Genomic DNA, 15,457 nt, shown 5'->3' on the forward strand with positions numbered 1-15,457 from the left:
ACCCCCGCCGGTCTCGTGAAGTAGTACTCGTGCAGATCTCCAAAGGGGGGTATGTACCCAACAACCAATGAGGTCGCTGGAATCGCTCACCGCTAGTGAAGTGCGGCTGAAATACAATATATGCCCGGGGGAGCACCGGATAGGATGCCTCAGCATAGTTGTTTCACCCATTCAGATGAAGCCCTGCTAACCCAGGATGAGGCAAAGACAGGGCGGACGGCGGACCCTGGAGCCTTAAAGGATGATTTGGTAAAGGATTCCAGCAGTTAATCGGGTACTTGAAAGATCTGGCAGGGTCCGAGTGGTGGTTTGGGAAGGTAAAACACAGAGGATCCAACTATGTGGAGGACCACCACTTTTTAACCAGTTGCTCTTGGTGTTTAATGTTGAGCGTCTCTCTAACCGCCTCTATGAGATTGTCCACCATGGCAGACACTTTGAATGACTGTACCTCATCTAAGGGAAAATCAGAATGCGTTATCTGGCCCTCGGAGTAGGAGCTGTCCCTAGAGGCGATAGCTGAGTGGGATGCTGTAGGCAGAGGTGAAGTAGAGGAAGGAGATGATGGAGAATGACCATGCGACCTTGGTTTCTTGGTTCTGCCATGCGTACGTTCAAGTACGACCGATTCCCTAGCTTCAGTTGGCTGCCCCGCATCTCCACAGTGGACCTGGACTCCTGCGTAAGGCCTAAAACTGCCACCAAGAGGGAGCGTGCCCATTCGGGTTCAGGGCCAAGTAGAGGCATGGTCGTCAATGTTCCTGGGATTGGTTCACTGGCTGGTCTGCAAGGCAGGCAACGTGCACAAAGAGGCTCCTGCCGACCGCATGAAAACGTGGTGCGACAAAGTGTGTTGCTATGGCCACAGTGAGCCTACAGGATTCTCGCCTGTAACTGCAGGGAATTTGCAGGCGGTAAGAGAAAAATTAAGGCTTCTCTTTGCCATCAGGAGGTAGGGAATCAGCAGCCTTCCATGATTACATGGCAGACGGCCTATGACGCTACAGCTTGTAAGGGGTTAACAGCGGGGATGGGTGTTTTTCCTGATCCCCGCTGCGGATGGCTTGGGCTCAGCTTGAGCCCGCACCAGCCACAGCACATAAATGTAGGTCCTTTTCGCAGGAATTGCTTCCAAGCAAGGACATACATTTACATCCTGCGAGGGAAAGGGGCTAAGGGGGGCCCAAGAGGGACCCAGCGCCATCTGCTTTAATTGTAGGGCGCAGTATTCGCAACGAACAGCTTAAAGTGTGAAAAGATATCAAATGTGAAAACGAACAGAATATGAAACCGTATCTGGAATCCTCTGCGGATCCTGCGCCTTCTGCTAACCAGCGGGGCGTCATCATACAATGAGTTGGCCTAGACTGCTGCTCTGTACATACGTACAGCTGAGGGCCCCTTCATCAGCGGATCCTTACCTGGAGGTCTCTGCGCAGACAGCTGCTGAGGATTATTAGGTGCTGAAAGACACAAGAGCCACGTTAGTGAGAGGAGAAGGCTACAGCAGACTGCAGAGGGTGAATATAAAGCAGCATGGGCAGACCGCCCAACTCCAACAACCAAAACAGGTCATTTTTGTCGGTCAGACAAGCGAATAGTCGTGCGGGAAAAAAACCTGCATTACCACATCCATCGCCAGCCTTTATGTTCCATCTTTTGTAGGCGCAAATTCTTCGCCGCGCAGAAAAACGAGCAAATATCTGCTCATCTGACCAAGTAGTGTGCAGTTTTCCTTTAAGCCACGCCCCTTTGCGTCACCTCACGGTAAGGGTGCCCCTCAGTGACCCCCCTCACGGTGACGGTGCCCCTCAGTGACCCCCCTCACGGTGACGGTGCCCCTCAGTGACCCCCCTCACGGTGACGGTGCCCCTCAGTGACCCCCCCCCCTCACGGTGACGGTGCCCCTCAGTGACCCCCCCCCCTCACGGTGACGGTGCCCCTCAGTGACCCCCCCCCCCTCACGGTGACGGTGCCCCTCAGTGACCCCCCCCCCTCACGGTGACGGTGCCCCTCAGTGACCCCCCCCCTCACAGTGACGGTGCCCCTCAGTGACCCCCCCCCTCACGGTGACGGTGCCCCTCAGTGACCCCCCCCCTCACGGTGACGGTGCCCCTCAGTGACCCCCCCCTCACGGTGACGGTGCCCCTCAGTGACCCCCCTCACGGTGACGGTGCCCCTCAGTGACCCCCCTCACGGTGACGGTGCCCCTCAGTGACCCCCCTCACGGTAAGGGTGCCCCTCAGTGACCCCCCTCACGGTGACGGTGCCCCTCAGTGACCCCCCTCACGGTAAGGGTGCCCCTCAGTGACCCCCTCACGGTAAGGGTGCCCCTCAGTGACCCCCTCACGGTAAGGGTGCCCCTCAGTGACCCCCTCACGGTAAGGGTGCCCCTCAGTGACCCCCTCACGGTAAGGGTGCCCCTCAGTGACCCCCTCACGGTAACGGTGCCCCTCAGTGACCCCCTCACGGTAACGGTGCCCCTCAGTGACCCCCTCACGGTAACGGTGCCCCTCAGTGACCCCCTCACGGTAACGGTGCCCCTCAGTGACCCCCTCACGGTAACGGTGCCCCTCAGTGACCCCCTCACGGTAACGGTACCCCTCAGTGACCCCCTCACGGTAAAGGTACCCCTCAGTGACCCCCTCACGGTAACGGTACCCCTCAGTGACCCCCTCACGGTAACGGTACCCCTCAGTGACCCCCTCACGGTAACGGTACCCCTCTGTGACCCACTCACAGTAACGGTGCCCCTCAGTGACCCCCAACACAGTAATGGTGCCCCTCAGTGACTTCTCTCACAGTAACGGTGCCCCTCAGTGACCTCCAACACAGTAATGGTGCCCCTCAGTGACCCCCAACACAGTAATGGTGCCCCTCAGTGACCCCCAACACAGTAATGGTGCCCCTCAGTGACCCCCAACACAGTAACGGTGCCCCTCAGTGACCCCCAACACAGTAACGGTGCCCCTCAGTGACCCCCTCACAGTAACGGTACCCCTCAGTGACCCCCTCACAGTAACGGTACCCCTCAGTGACCCACTCACAGTAACGGTACCCCTCAGTGACTCCTCTCACAGTAACGGTGCCCCCTCAGTGACCCCCTCACAGTAATGGTGCCCCTCAGTGACCCCCTCACAGTAATGGTGCCCCCTCAGTGACCCCCTCACAGTAATGGTGCCCCTCAGTGACCCCCACACAGTAATGGTGCCCCTCAGTGACCCCCACACAGTAATGGTGCCCCTCAGTGACCTCCTCACAGTAATGGTGCCCCTCAGTGACCTCCTCACAGTAATGGTGCCCCTCAGTGACCCCCTCACAGTAACGGTACCCCTCTGTGACCCCCTCACAGTAACGGTGCCCCTCAGTGACCCCCTCACAGTAACGGTACTCCTCAGTGACCCCCTCACAGTTATGGTGCCCCTCAGTGACTTCTCTCTCTGTAATGGTGCCCCTCAGTGACTTCTCTCTCTGTAATGGTGCCCCTCAGTGACTTCTCTCTCTGTAATGGTGCCCCTCAGTGACTTCTCTCTCTGTAATGGTGCCCCTCAGTGACTTCTCTCTCAGTAATGGTGCCCCTCAGTGACTGGAGTTAGGCTTTAATATTGCTACTCATGTGAATTAAAATTGTGGCAATGCAGAATACCTGAATATCGGACTCCCGCTTGTCCTGGGAAAGGTGCTCGTTGATTAGAGGGGTGCGGATTATTAAATCTGGGGCCAGACGTTTGCTGATTCGGATTGAAATGCATTCTGGACCCTGAAAAATTAAAATCTGATTTAATAGATCATTTAATTGTATGAAAAGTACAGAAAATATCTCTATACACGTGATTAATAGGTAAGGCCTCATATCCACCGGCGGGTTTGATTTCAGGATGGTACCCCCTCAGTGACTTCCACTTCCCTCACAGTAACGGTGCCACTCAGTGACTCCCTCACAGTAACGGTGCCCCTCAGTGACTTCCCTCACAGTAACGGTGCCCCTCAGTGACTTCCCTCACAGTAACGGTGCCCCTCAGTGACTTCCCTCACAGTAACGGTGCCCCTCAGTGACTTCCCTCACAGTAACGGTGCCCCTCAGAGACTCCCTCACAGTAACGGTGCCCCTCAGAGACTCCCTCACAGTAACGGTGCCCCTCAGAGACTCCCTCACAGTAACGGTGCCCCTCAGTGACTCCCTCACAGTAACGGTGCCCCTCAGTGACTCCCTCACAGTAACGGTGCCCCTCAGTGACTCCCTCACAGTAACGGTGCCCCTCAGTGACTCCCTCACAGTAACGGTGCCCCTCAGTGACTCCCTCACAGTAACGGTGCCCCTCAGTGACTCCCTCACAGTAACGGTGCCCCTCAGTGACTCCCTCACAGTAACGGTGCCCCTCAGTGACTCTCTCACAGTAACGGTGCCCCTCAGTGACTCCCTCACAGTAACGGTGCCCCTCAGTGACTCCCTCACAGTAACGGTGCCCCTCAGTGACTCCCTCACAGTAACGGTGCCCCTCAGTGACTCCCTCACAGTAACGGTGCCCCTCAGTGACTCCCTCACAGTAACGGTGCCCCTCAGTGACTCCCTCACAGTAACGGTGCCCCTCAGTGACTCCCTCACAGTAACGGTGCCCCTCAGTGACTCCCTCACAGTAACGGTGCCCCTCAGTGACTCCCTCACAGTAACGGTGCCGCTCAGAGATTCCCTCACAGTAACGGTGCCCCTCAGAGATTCCCTCACAGTAACGGTGCCCCTCAGAGATTCCCTCACAGTAACGGTGCCCCACAGAGATTCCCTCACAGTAACGGTGCCCCACAGAGATTCCCTCACAGTAACGGTGCCCCACAGAGATTCCCTCACAGTAACGGTGCCCCACAGAGACTCCCTCACAGTAACGGTGCCCCACAGAGACTCCCTCACAGTAACGGTGCCCCTCAGAGACTCCCTCACAGTAACGGTGCCCCTCAGTGACTCCCTCACAGTAACGGTGCCCCTCAGTGACTCCCTCACAGTAACGGTGCCCCTCAGTGACTCCCTCACAGTAACGGTGCCCCTCAGTGACTCCCTCACAGTAACGGTGCCCCTCAGTGACTCCCTCACAGTAACGGTGCCCCTCAGTGACTCCCTCACAGTAACGGTGCCCCTCAGCGACTCCCTCACAGTAACGGTGCCCCTCAGCGACTCCCTCACAGTAACGGTGCCCCTCAGTGACTCCCTCACAGTAACGGTGCCCCTCAGTGACTCCCTCACAGTAACGGTGCCCCTCAGTGACTCCCTCACAGTAACGGTGCCCCTCAGTGACTCCCTCACAGTAACGGTGCCCCTCAGTGACTCCCTCACAGTAACGGTGCCCCTCAGTGACTCCCTCACAGTAACGGTGCCCCTCAATGACTCCCTCACAGTAACGGTGCCCCTCAGTGACTCCCTCACAGTAACGGTGCCCCTCAGTGACTCCCTCACAGTAACGGTGCCCCTCAGTGACTCCCTCACAGTAACGGTGCCCCTCAGCGACTCCCTCACAGTAACGGTGCCCCTCAGTGACTCCCTCACAGTAACGGTGCCCCTCAGTGACTCCCTCACAGTAACGGTGCCCCTCAGTGACTCCCTCACAGTAACGGTGCCCCTCAGTGACTCCCTCACAGTAACGGTGCCCCTCAGTGACTCCCTCACAGTAACGGTGCCCCTCAGTGACTCCCTCACAGTAACGGTGCCCCTCAATGACTCCCTCACAGTAACGGTGCCCCTCAGTGACTCCCTCACAGTAACGGTGCCCCTCAGAGATTCCCTCACAGTAACGGTGCCCCACAGAGATTCCCTCACAGTAACGGTGCCCCTCAGTGACTCCCTCACAGTAACGGTGCCCCTCAGTGACTCCCTCACAGTAACGGTGCCCCTCAGTGACTCCCTCACAGTAACGGTGCCCCTCAGTGACTCCCTCACAGTAACGGTGCCCCTCAGTGACTCCCTCACAGTAACGGTGCCCCTCAGTGACTCCCTCACAGTAACGGTGCCCCTCAGTGACTCCCTCACAGTAACGGTACCCCTCAGTGACCCACTCACAGTAACGGTACCCCTCAGTGACTCCCTCACAGTAACGGTGCCCCTCAGTGACTCCCTCACAGTAACGGTGCCCCTCAGTGACTCCCTCACAGTAACGGTGCCCCTCAGTGACTCCCTCACAGTAACGGTACCCCTCAGTGACCCACTCACAGTAACGGTGCCCCTCAGTGACCCACTCACAGTAACGGTGCCCCTCAGTGACTCCCTCACAGTAACGGTGCCCCTCAGTGACTCCCTCACAGTAACGGTGCCCCTCAGTGACTCCCTCACAGTAACGGTGCCCCTCAGTGACTCCCTCACAGTAACGGTGCCCCTCAGTGACTCCCTCACAGTAACGGTGCCCCTCAGTGACTCCCTCACAGTAACGGTGCCCCTCAGCGACTCCCTCACAGTAACGGTGCCCCTCAGTGACTCCCTCACAGTAACGGTGCCCCTCAGTGACTCCCTCACAGTAACGGTGCCCCTCAGTGACTCCCTCACAGTAACGGTGCCCCTCAGTGACTCCCTCACAGTAACGGTGCCCCTCAGTGACTCCCTCACAGTAACGGTGCCCCTCAGTGACTCCCTCACAGTAACGGTGCCCCTCAATGACTCCCTCACAGTAACGGTGCCCCTCAGTGACTCCCTCACAGTAACGGTGCCCCTCAGAGATTCCCTCACAGTAACGGTGCCCCACAGAGATTCCCTCACAGTAACGGTGCCCCTCAGTGACTCCCTCACAGTAACGGTGCCCCTCAGTGACTCCCTCACAGTAACGGTGCCCCTCAGTGACTCCCTCACAGTAACGGTGCCCCTCAGTGACTCCCTCACAGTAACGGTGCCCCTCAGTGACTCCCTCACAGTAACGGTGCCCCTCAGTGACTCCCTCACAGTAACGGTGCCCCTCAGTGACTCCCTCACAGTAACGGTACCCCTCAGTGACCCACTCACAGTAACGGTACCCCTCAGTGACTCCTCTCACAGTAACGGTGCCCCCTCAGTGACCCCCTCACAGTAATGGTGCCCCTCAGTGACCCCCTCACAGTAATGGTGCCCCTCAGTGACCCCCTCACAGTAATGGTGCCCCTCAGTGACCCCCTCACAGTAATGGTGCCCCTCAGTGACCCCCTCACAGTAATGCCAAGCGCCGCGATTTTCGAGTACTTTCGTACTCGGGTGAAAAGATTCGGGGAGCGCCATGGGTGAGTGGAGGGTTGCAGCGGGGAGTTGGGGGGGAGAGAGAGAGAGGGCTCCTCCCTGTTTGCCGCTGCTACCCCCCTCTCCGCCACGCCTCCCCCCGCCCCCCGAATCTTTTCACCCGAGTACGGAAGTACTCGAAAATCGCGGTACTCGAAACGAGTATATCCGCTCATCTCTACTACTCATGTGAATTAAAATTGTGGCAATGCAGAATACCTGAATATCGGACTCCCCCTTGTCCTGGGAAAGGTGCTCGTTGATTAGAGGGACGCGGGTCATTAAAACCTGTTTGCTGATTCGGATTGAAATGCATTCTGGAGCCTGAAAAATTAAAATCTGATTTAACAGATCCTTTAAATTGTATGAAAAGTACAGGAAATACCCCTACACACAGATGATTAATAGGTAAGGCCTCATATCCACCGGCGGGTTTGATTCAAGGAAGCTGCATGGGTCACTCGTGTGGGAGATCCACAAATCAAGCTGCCCGTGGGGATGCAAGGCCGTCCGCAAATCAATTAAAGCATGCGGATTCGCTCTTGCGGACCTTTTGGTCCAGAAAACATTGCAGCATGCTCCATTTTTCTGTGGATCCCACAGTGACGGCTTCCATTGAAGTCAATGCAAGCCGTCCAATCAGTGGAACAGCCACAGCTGACAATGCAGAAGTGTCGTGGATCCAGCGGGAAAGCAGGAGATTCGAAAAAATAAACACTGTACCGCAAACATCTGCCGGAGCGCCGCGAGGACCATGTGCAGCGCAGCCAACCCAGAAGTGGGGGGATCCGCACGGCTACTGGGGATCCCGCTGCCAGAAAAAAAATACATGGAAACAGGTCTGACCGGCCGCGGGCAGCGCGGGATTCTGCGAGGAATTGCCTACATAGAATCTGACCCGCCCGTGGACAGGAGGCCTTAGGATCCAATAGGAGTTCTTACTCTTACAGACAGCAGCCATGGCCTTATTTGTGAGCTTTACTAACAATTTGACTTCAAGGTGAATTTCGAGAAAACCCCTTAGAATAATAGATTGCATACAATGCTCTAAAATCCTAAACATTGTGGGAGAGCTCAGCGATTGTATGTAGGTGGACAGGGGGCGCTGCACACATGCAGATGGTATATCTACATACACTAAATGGCCACATTATTAGAGTTCCCCCTTCGAATATCTCATGGGACCTCTATTGGCCCTCAGAGCTGCAGCAATTCGTCACGGGGTAGATTCCTCTACGTGAGGACATCATCATGTAGTTCCCACAGATTACATGGAGGTGCCGACATGTTCTGACCAGCTGGCACAAAGGGGGCGGCGATTCATGCCGCTTGCGCCAAATTCAGGCTCCCATCAGCAACATAGATCAGGATCCATCTGACAAGGTGATGGTTTCCCGCTGCTCAGTGATACAAGTTTTGCGCTCTTTTTCCCGCTGGAGTCTGTTTCTCTTACACACAATGGCGCTGGGACTGTTCGCCGGCTGTTATATCCCATCCGTGCCATAACAGCAGGCAACCAGTTGTGCGTTTGGGACAATAGTTGAAGCACCAGGGTTTATTTGGCTGCTCCCGACTGTGCAGCGCCTATTCATAAAAACGGTTCCTGACATCCTCCTCTGACCCCTTTCGGTGGCAAGCGGTTCCCCTCTACAGGATCACCTCTCACTGGATGCTTTCCCTCCATCACACTATTCTTGGTATATTCTCTACAGCGCTGCATGAGAAAAAAGGGAAATCCCGGCCCCAGTTAGTCTAGCACCGATGATCGCTGGATTCACACTGAAACCGATCAGCGGAAATCGTGTCACGTGACTTTATGCCGGACTCCGGGGTCACGGGGAGAATTTCCATACAGGGAAGCACCAAACATGAGGGCCGGGGGCTCTAATGAAGTGACCAGTGTACCATGAATATATTCCACACGTATGGACAGGTGTATGCAGGTGAGCTGTGGACAATACATAACATTGCATGTCACATGACGTCACCTGGTCCTGATGCTGCTCCGTCAACCGGTTCCCACCGGGAGGCTGGTTTTTGGTTAAACCGATTTTCAGAGTCTATGGATGAAAAATATATGCTTAGAACTGAGAAATGTGACCCGTTATCCCATCTAGTTTTGTTCACCCCTCTGTAATCGGACAGTACTGACAATGCATAATGTGACAATGACCATACACCTGGGAGGAGGAGGAGGGTACAGGGGGGTCCCTGCACCACCGGCTCAGCATATAGCGAGCTGCACTACATTTTACTAAACTGCACTACAAATGATCTTCTCATTACCAAATGCTCACCCTGAGGTCTCTGGCCATGCTGCGGGCCTACTGGCGCTGTACCACCTGTACCAGGCACGGGCGGCTTCTGGGAGCCAATCACTTGCTGAGGCTGGTTGATGTTCTCTGGTGCTGAAAGCATATAAAGATACATATTTTACTGAAAGATCGGCCAGAGGAAACTGAAAAGGATATCAAACGGTATTTGGAATCAGTTGACTGGATTGTGCGGTCGCACGCTAGAGGGAGGAGGAGAGAACAAGTCACTGTTTAAAGGGGTTTCCCGGGATTCCAATATCAATGACCCAGCCAAAGGGCTCACTCACACAGGCGTATGCAGCTTCGGTCAGTGCTTTCACAGACTAAAATGATGCATATTCACTGCATATCGTGTTTCTTGCGCACATATTCATTGCACTTTTCGCACGCCTCCCCCCAAAAAAATAAACGCAAGAAGGCCCCACTGAGCTCCCCTGTCTTCAGGCATAAATAGTCAGTGAATATGTATGCATCATGGGCAATTACGGTCTGTAATGTGGACCAAACTGGAACACACTGCCATTTTTTTCAGGCTCATGAAAAATGCATGTCTGAATCCCCCAATGCAAGTCACGGGGGTTTCAGCTCTCTCTATTATGTGCGTAATACAGAGCGCAAATACTCCCGTGTGAATGAGGCCTTCGCAGAAGTCATTACTATCTCATCAGCGGGGCCGCTGCCTGGGATCCTAAAGATCAGCTGCTTGAAGAGACAACACATCGCTTGAGCGACTCCACAGCCTCTACTCAAACCTGTGACGTCTCATTCATTCATTCATTCATCACATGGTCTCTGAGCATCTCAGTCCCATTTAAGTGTATAGGATTAAGGAGTCTGTACCAGAATTTCAAGTTGTCCCACAGGATAGGAGATAACTTGCTGATTGATAAGGTTCTCAGTGCCGAAAAACCTACCGATCTAGAGAACAGGGGTCCCGTGTCCTCCATCCTCCTAACTGTGAGGAGTGCAGTAAGCCCCTGCAGTGAGGAGGAGACTGAATGAAGTTTTCACATGACCTTGTGACATGTAAGGAGTTTTGATCTGTAGATCTACGTACTGAAACCCTTATCACTATAACAACGGGGCAGAAACGCTCAGCTGAGGGGCTTTGGGTGCGATCAGCGAGCGTTGTATGGTGTCACAGACCTTCTATCGAGCTTGGACAGCCAGGCACGGCGCTCGCATGGGCACTTCTCCCCCTTAGCGTCAGTGGTCTCAGCGCCTGGATCCCCACTGATCAAAACTTTGGCAAGTCACTATGAGAAGTCAAACATTTTTTTGACCGATTGGTTTGCCTCAGCAAAAACCATCCCCTACAAATGTGGCCGTCTGATCGACCTGAAAAACAGCTGCGGCCGGCCAGGCAATTCACTGCAGGGTATATGTAGTAACTACATGACAGTCCTTCAGGGAAGGTGTTCTTCATGTAATACAAGGACGGCTTGAGCCAGGCAGAATGACAGCCGCTCATCCAGAGGGACACTCTGCTCAGGCTCACAGAGGGTGGTCCCGAGAGGTGGGACCCTCGGTTATGATACCTATATGTCCCAAAGGACTTTCTGGTGGCACAATGAACCACGCAGCTCTGCTACATGCACGTCACACACACAGCTCTGCTACATACATTGTTCATCCCATACAACGTGGATCAGAAGCAGTTCAGCAGTGGAGATGAAGAACCTGTGATGACGTCACCGTCATGCTCCGCCCCTGATCACATGACAGTGACATCATCAAAAGTCCTGCATTGTTGTGCAGATTACGGGCGGACTACAAACCCTCAGTTGCTATGGAATATTAACGAACACCGAGCTGGACAGCAGCCGTGTGCGTACAGGACCTGTGATGATGTCCCCGTCATGTGATCAGGGGCGGAGCACATAACTCCCTCACTGGGAATGAAGGACCTTTGATGATGTCACCATCATGTGATAAGAGGCAGAGCATGTAAGTCACTCACAAACCCACTCACTATTAACTCACGCATTGATGGACAGGTCGTCGTTAGTAGTTTGATGGATGTCAAACTTAGTCATGTGATCCTATATCCAGCAGTATTAACAATGCATGTCCCGTTTGTATGCTGCAACATTCAGGGAATATGTGACTTCACAGTCAGGTGCACAGGCAAGGGTTAACCTCTGCAATATAATCTAAATATTGTGAAGGGGGATTTCTGACCTTATTTACAAGTCTATTACTATATAGCTACCTGGAGGTCTCACAAAAAGTTGCTGAAGCAGTGGCCCTACACCAGACACAAAAGCCTTCTGGGATAGAGTAGGTTGCTGCGACTGCTGGGCCTTCGCTGCTGAAAAAGAGAGTAGAAATATCGGTTACTGACCAATTTGTGAAAGAAAAGTGAATATGAAACAGCTATGTTATGGGAATAAATCATATACCAGAAGATTTCACTGATCTGCTCCAAATTGGTTATAATGAGAAGCTTCATGCATGAATATATGTATTTGAACTGACGGATGTTATCCATCAGCCCCCAATAGTCTTCTGGTTTATTCAAAGGAAGTACAATAAAAATATAGTTGACCATGATGCACCAATTACATGCATGCCCCCACCCCCAACATCATAACAACTTATGATTGGTCTAGTATGTAATGACGCTGATGATTAACATATGTTTACGCCCCAGGTGTATGTCGCTATGTGAACACGTAATTCCTATATACTCAAGTAGCATAGACTTTATTAATATTACAATCTGGACCGAAAGAATGCAGTCAGAGATGAGAAGCTCCTCCCCTTGTGTGCTAGCACTGGGAAGATGCGGAGGGGTTACCTTCAACATTGTACTTGTACATACCAGGGTATAATATTGAGATAGTTAACCATTTAACTGCTAGCTATTTCCTATGAAGATGGATATATGAGTATATATTATTACTGCAACAGCTAGAATCAACATAGTGGGTGGCATTTATTCTTACAATGAGCTCCCCAAAACTGGATTGTTACCCAATAACAGTACTAAAAAAATGTTATTGGGTCATCCCTGGCATAATATGTAACATTTTATATAAAGCCCCCAATTCTGACCATAATTTGTGCCGGCACTCATTAGAAAAAGTTTCTTTCAAAAGATATACAACTTTTAAACTTCGAGCGCCACCTAGTGGTTCACCCCCTCTCCCTTCAGTGCGTGCACCTTATTAACACGCCGTTTCTCTGCTCCTTTGGTGTGCATAGCTGACAGCTATGTAATGTGATTGGGCCCCTTAAGGCCAGGTACACCCGGGGAGAGTTTGCTGCAGATTATCCATGGACAGTACAGTGAATGAGCTTTCCAAAATCTCATCCTATGGAAAAAAAAAATCAGCACAAACCTCTCCACCCCCTCCCCCTCAAAATCCACAGGTAGTCATTTATAGCAGTGGATTTTTGGTGCAGGTTGCACACCTTCCAATGGGGAAAGGTGTGAATTCCGCACCAAAATCCACCCCAAATGGTGCAGCTTTTGATGTAGAATGTCTGCTGTGGCGAATCTGTAGTAAAGTCATCTCATGAGGACATAGCCTAAGGGTGCCTTTACAAAAGCTTAAGGGTGCCTTTACACAAGCCGTAAATGCTGCAGCATTTCCAGTGTAAGCCATGGGGGCAATTTTCGTCCAAATAGAGCAGATAAATTCTGCACAGGATCCACAATGTATTTGAAATAAGCTGCAGATTCTAAATACACTGCAAAAGTTGAAACCCGCATCATTTACGTGTGAATCTGGCCGCTGGAAATTTGCTGCATATTCCCTGCTATGGAAAACAATCAGCAAATACGCCCCACGCGAAGGCACCCCAAAGGGGTGTGTGGGATAACCCATTTAATTACTATACAGTTACCTCGGGGTCTCGGAACAGCCGGCCGAACTATTGGGGCTACACCAGACACGAGCGCCTTGTGGAAGTCAGTCACCGCCGCAGGCTGGTTGATCTTCTCTGCTACAGGGAGGTATAAAGACCATTAGGTTACTGGAAGACCTAGCAATGGAGTTGATGTACTTCCCTCTTACAATAGGTCAGTAACTGGGTTGTTACTAAGTATAGGTACAACTAAGAACAACCAAATCACTACGTAGTTACCTTGAGGGACCTGACCAGCTTGTTGAGTCGCTGGGGCCGCACCGGACTGGGAGCCGCTCACCATCTGCGGCTGCTGGAAGTTCCCTGCTGCAAAAAGGGCAAAAATATCGATTACTGACAGATCAGTGAAACCGTGTTTGGAATCAATCCTGCATCGCCATTGGAGCGCACCGGGGGAATTTCATCTTACAACGGATCGTTACCCAGTATGCACTGAAGGGCCACTGTCACAAGCTTTTTGTCACACCCTGGGTCCCCTGACACCGGTGGATGACCGCCACAATGAACTGATGGCCAAAGGAGGTCCACAGCACTACTAGATGGGGGTCTCTCATAAAGTGGCCATTGAGTGCATATACAACAAAGAGAAAACACTTAGTATGTAGTCACCCAGAGACTGCTGATCTACCGACACGGTACCAGATGGACGCATTGTCTGGGCGCCGGTCACTTGTTTAAACAGCTTTATATTCCCCGGTTCTGAAAGTTATACAGATATCTATGTTAGTGGAAGGAAGTCGATCAATGAAACAGTAAGCAGAAGATGAAACACTGACTGGATGTTATATTGCAGTGTATAATCGCTGTCACACACTAGGGGGAGCAAGAGGTCCAAGTAACTGCTCCAACAATGGGACAGCCCCTGCCTACACATACTATCAAACCACTAACGACCACTAGTCCATCAAATCTGCGTGTGTTTGTGACGTGTGAGTTATATGCAGAGCCTGACAGCACCTGTGATGTCAGTTACCGCCTCTTAGCTCCGCCCCTGATCACATGACGGCGACATCATCACAGATCCTTTATCCTCCTCCTGCACTGAATGAGGAATTATGGGCGGACTATATTCCCCACAAACCCCTGCGGTCTCAGTTGCTATGGATACAGCAGTACTCAGTCTGGCAGTTCGTAGCTGGTTGTGAGACAGCTGCACACCTGTGTAGAGACCCCAATAAATGGCACATCACAAATGTCCGCTTACATAGCTGGCGGTGCATACTGACCAACAACATTGCAGCAGAGTCCTTCACCACTATCTCCTGAACGTGATACGATGTCATCTCCAGTGCTAATGCCGGCAACGCCAGTCCAGCCTTCATCTAATCGTCAACCATTGGAACAAACAGTCGCTGTCGTGCAAACATGTCAGCACAGAGGGGGTCAGCGCCGCCGTGAGGCTAATGCAGCTTACATGATACGGCGACAAGCTGCAATGTCAGCTCAGCCACCAGATGAAGTTTGTGAATCACATGCAGATCATATGTGAAAGCTACGAGTGAACATGTCTCCTCAGGGAGCTTCTGAAGTTCGTAAATCACGTGCAGCCAATATGGAAAAGCAACCAGAAACACTGGTGCTAGAATTTCCTAATAGTTAGGGTATATAGATGTCAGAGAGTGCCCTCCACAGGACTCATCTCTGCATACTCTGCCCATCCTGCCTCTACCCAATGAACCGCTCAGTGCCCCTTAAAACTTTATATCGCCCCCTCAAAATGCCAGGCAGCAGTAAAACCATATGCTATATACTGGAGCCGACTGCTGTGCACTCTGTGCAGAGTATACCCCAACGCCTCCCAATACAGGCGGGCGGGTTGCACTGTGCAGGTAGCGTTCAGCAAACGTGTGTGAGTAGCGGATGGGTTACTGCTGGTCGAAAGTTTCAGGGAAAGGAAGGCTCTGGCAGTGAGTTTATGGTGGGAGAGGGTTTGGCTTTGGGTCCCATTTCCTCCCTGGGTCCCTTTGCCGCTGAACTGACTGCACAGGTGGTATGTCCGCCCGGTTACAGTAGTGCAGTCTTGGACTTCATGCCCGCCTGGTTACAG

At 52.6% G+C, this 15,457-nt stretch overlaps 1 protein-coding gene across 6 annotated transcripts in view; it reads right to left on the reverse strand.

Annotated features, from left to right (window-relative positions):
• LOC136633445 (uncharacterized) overlaps positions 1-15,457 on the reverse strand; it is a 59,474-nt gene that overhangs the window by 13,091 nt on the left and 30,926 nt on the right. For 3 of the 6 annotated variants that reach the window (XM_066609186.1, XM_066609188.1, XM_066609185.1), the window contains exons 15-23: positions 14,020-14,109; positions 13,630-13,716; positions 13,390-13,488; positions 11,750-11,848; positions 9,520-9,630; positions 9,211-9,282; positions 7,442-7,546; positions 3,647-3,760; positions 1,422-1,463 (exon numbers count right to left, since the gene is read on the reverse strand). In XM_066609186.1, the coding sequence (XP_066465283.1) occupies positions 1,422-1,463; positions 3,647-3,760; positions 7,442-7,546; positions 9,211-9,282; positions 9,520-9,630; positions 11,750-11,848; positions 13,390-13,488; positions 13,630-13,716; positions 14,020-14,109 (819 nt within the window). The remainder of the gene's footprint in view (positions 1-1,421; positions 1,464-3,646; positions 3,761-7,441; positions 7,547-9,210; positions 9,283-9,519; positions 9,631-11,749; positions 11,849-13,389; positions 13,489-13,629; positions 13,717-14,019; positions 14,110-15,457) is intronic. The other 3 variants (XM_066609187.1, XM_066609189.1, XM_066609190.1) reach the window with 3 other exon arrangements.

Source organism: Eleutherodactylus coqui, chromosome 6 (genome assembly GCF_035609145.1).
Source record: "Eleutherodactylus coqui strain aEleCoq1 chromosome 6, aEleCoq1.hap1, whole genome shotgun sequence".
NCBI lineage: Eukaryota > Metazoa > Chordata > Amphibia > Anura > Eleutherodactylidae > Eleutherodactylus > Eleutherodactylus coqui.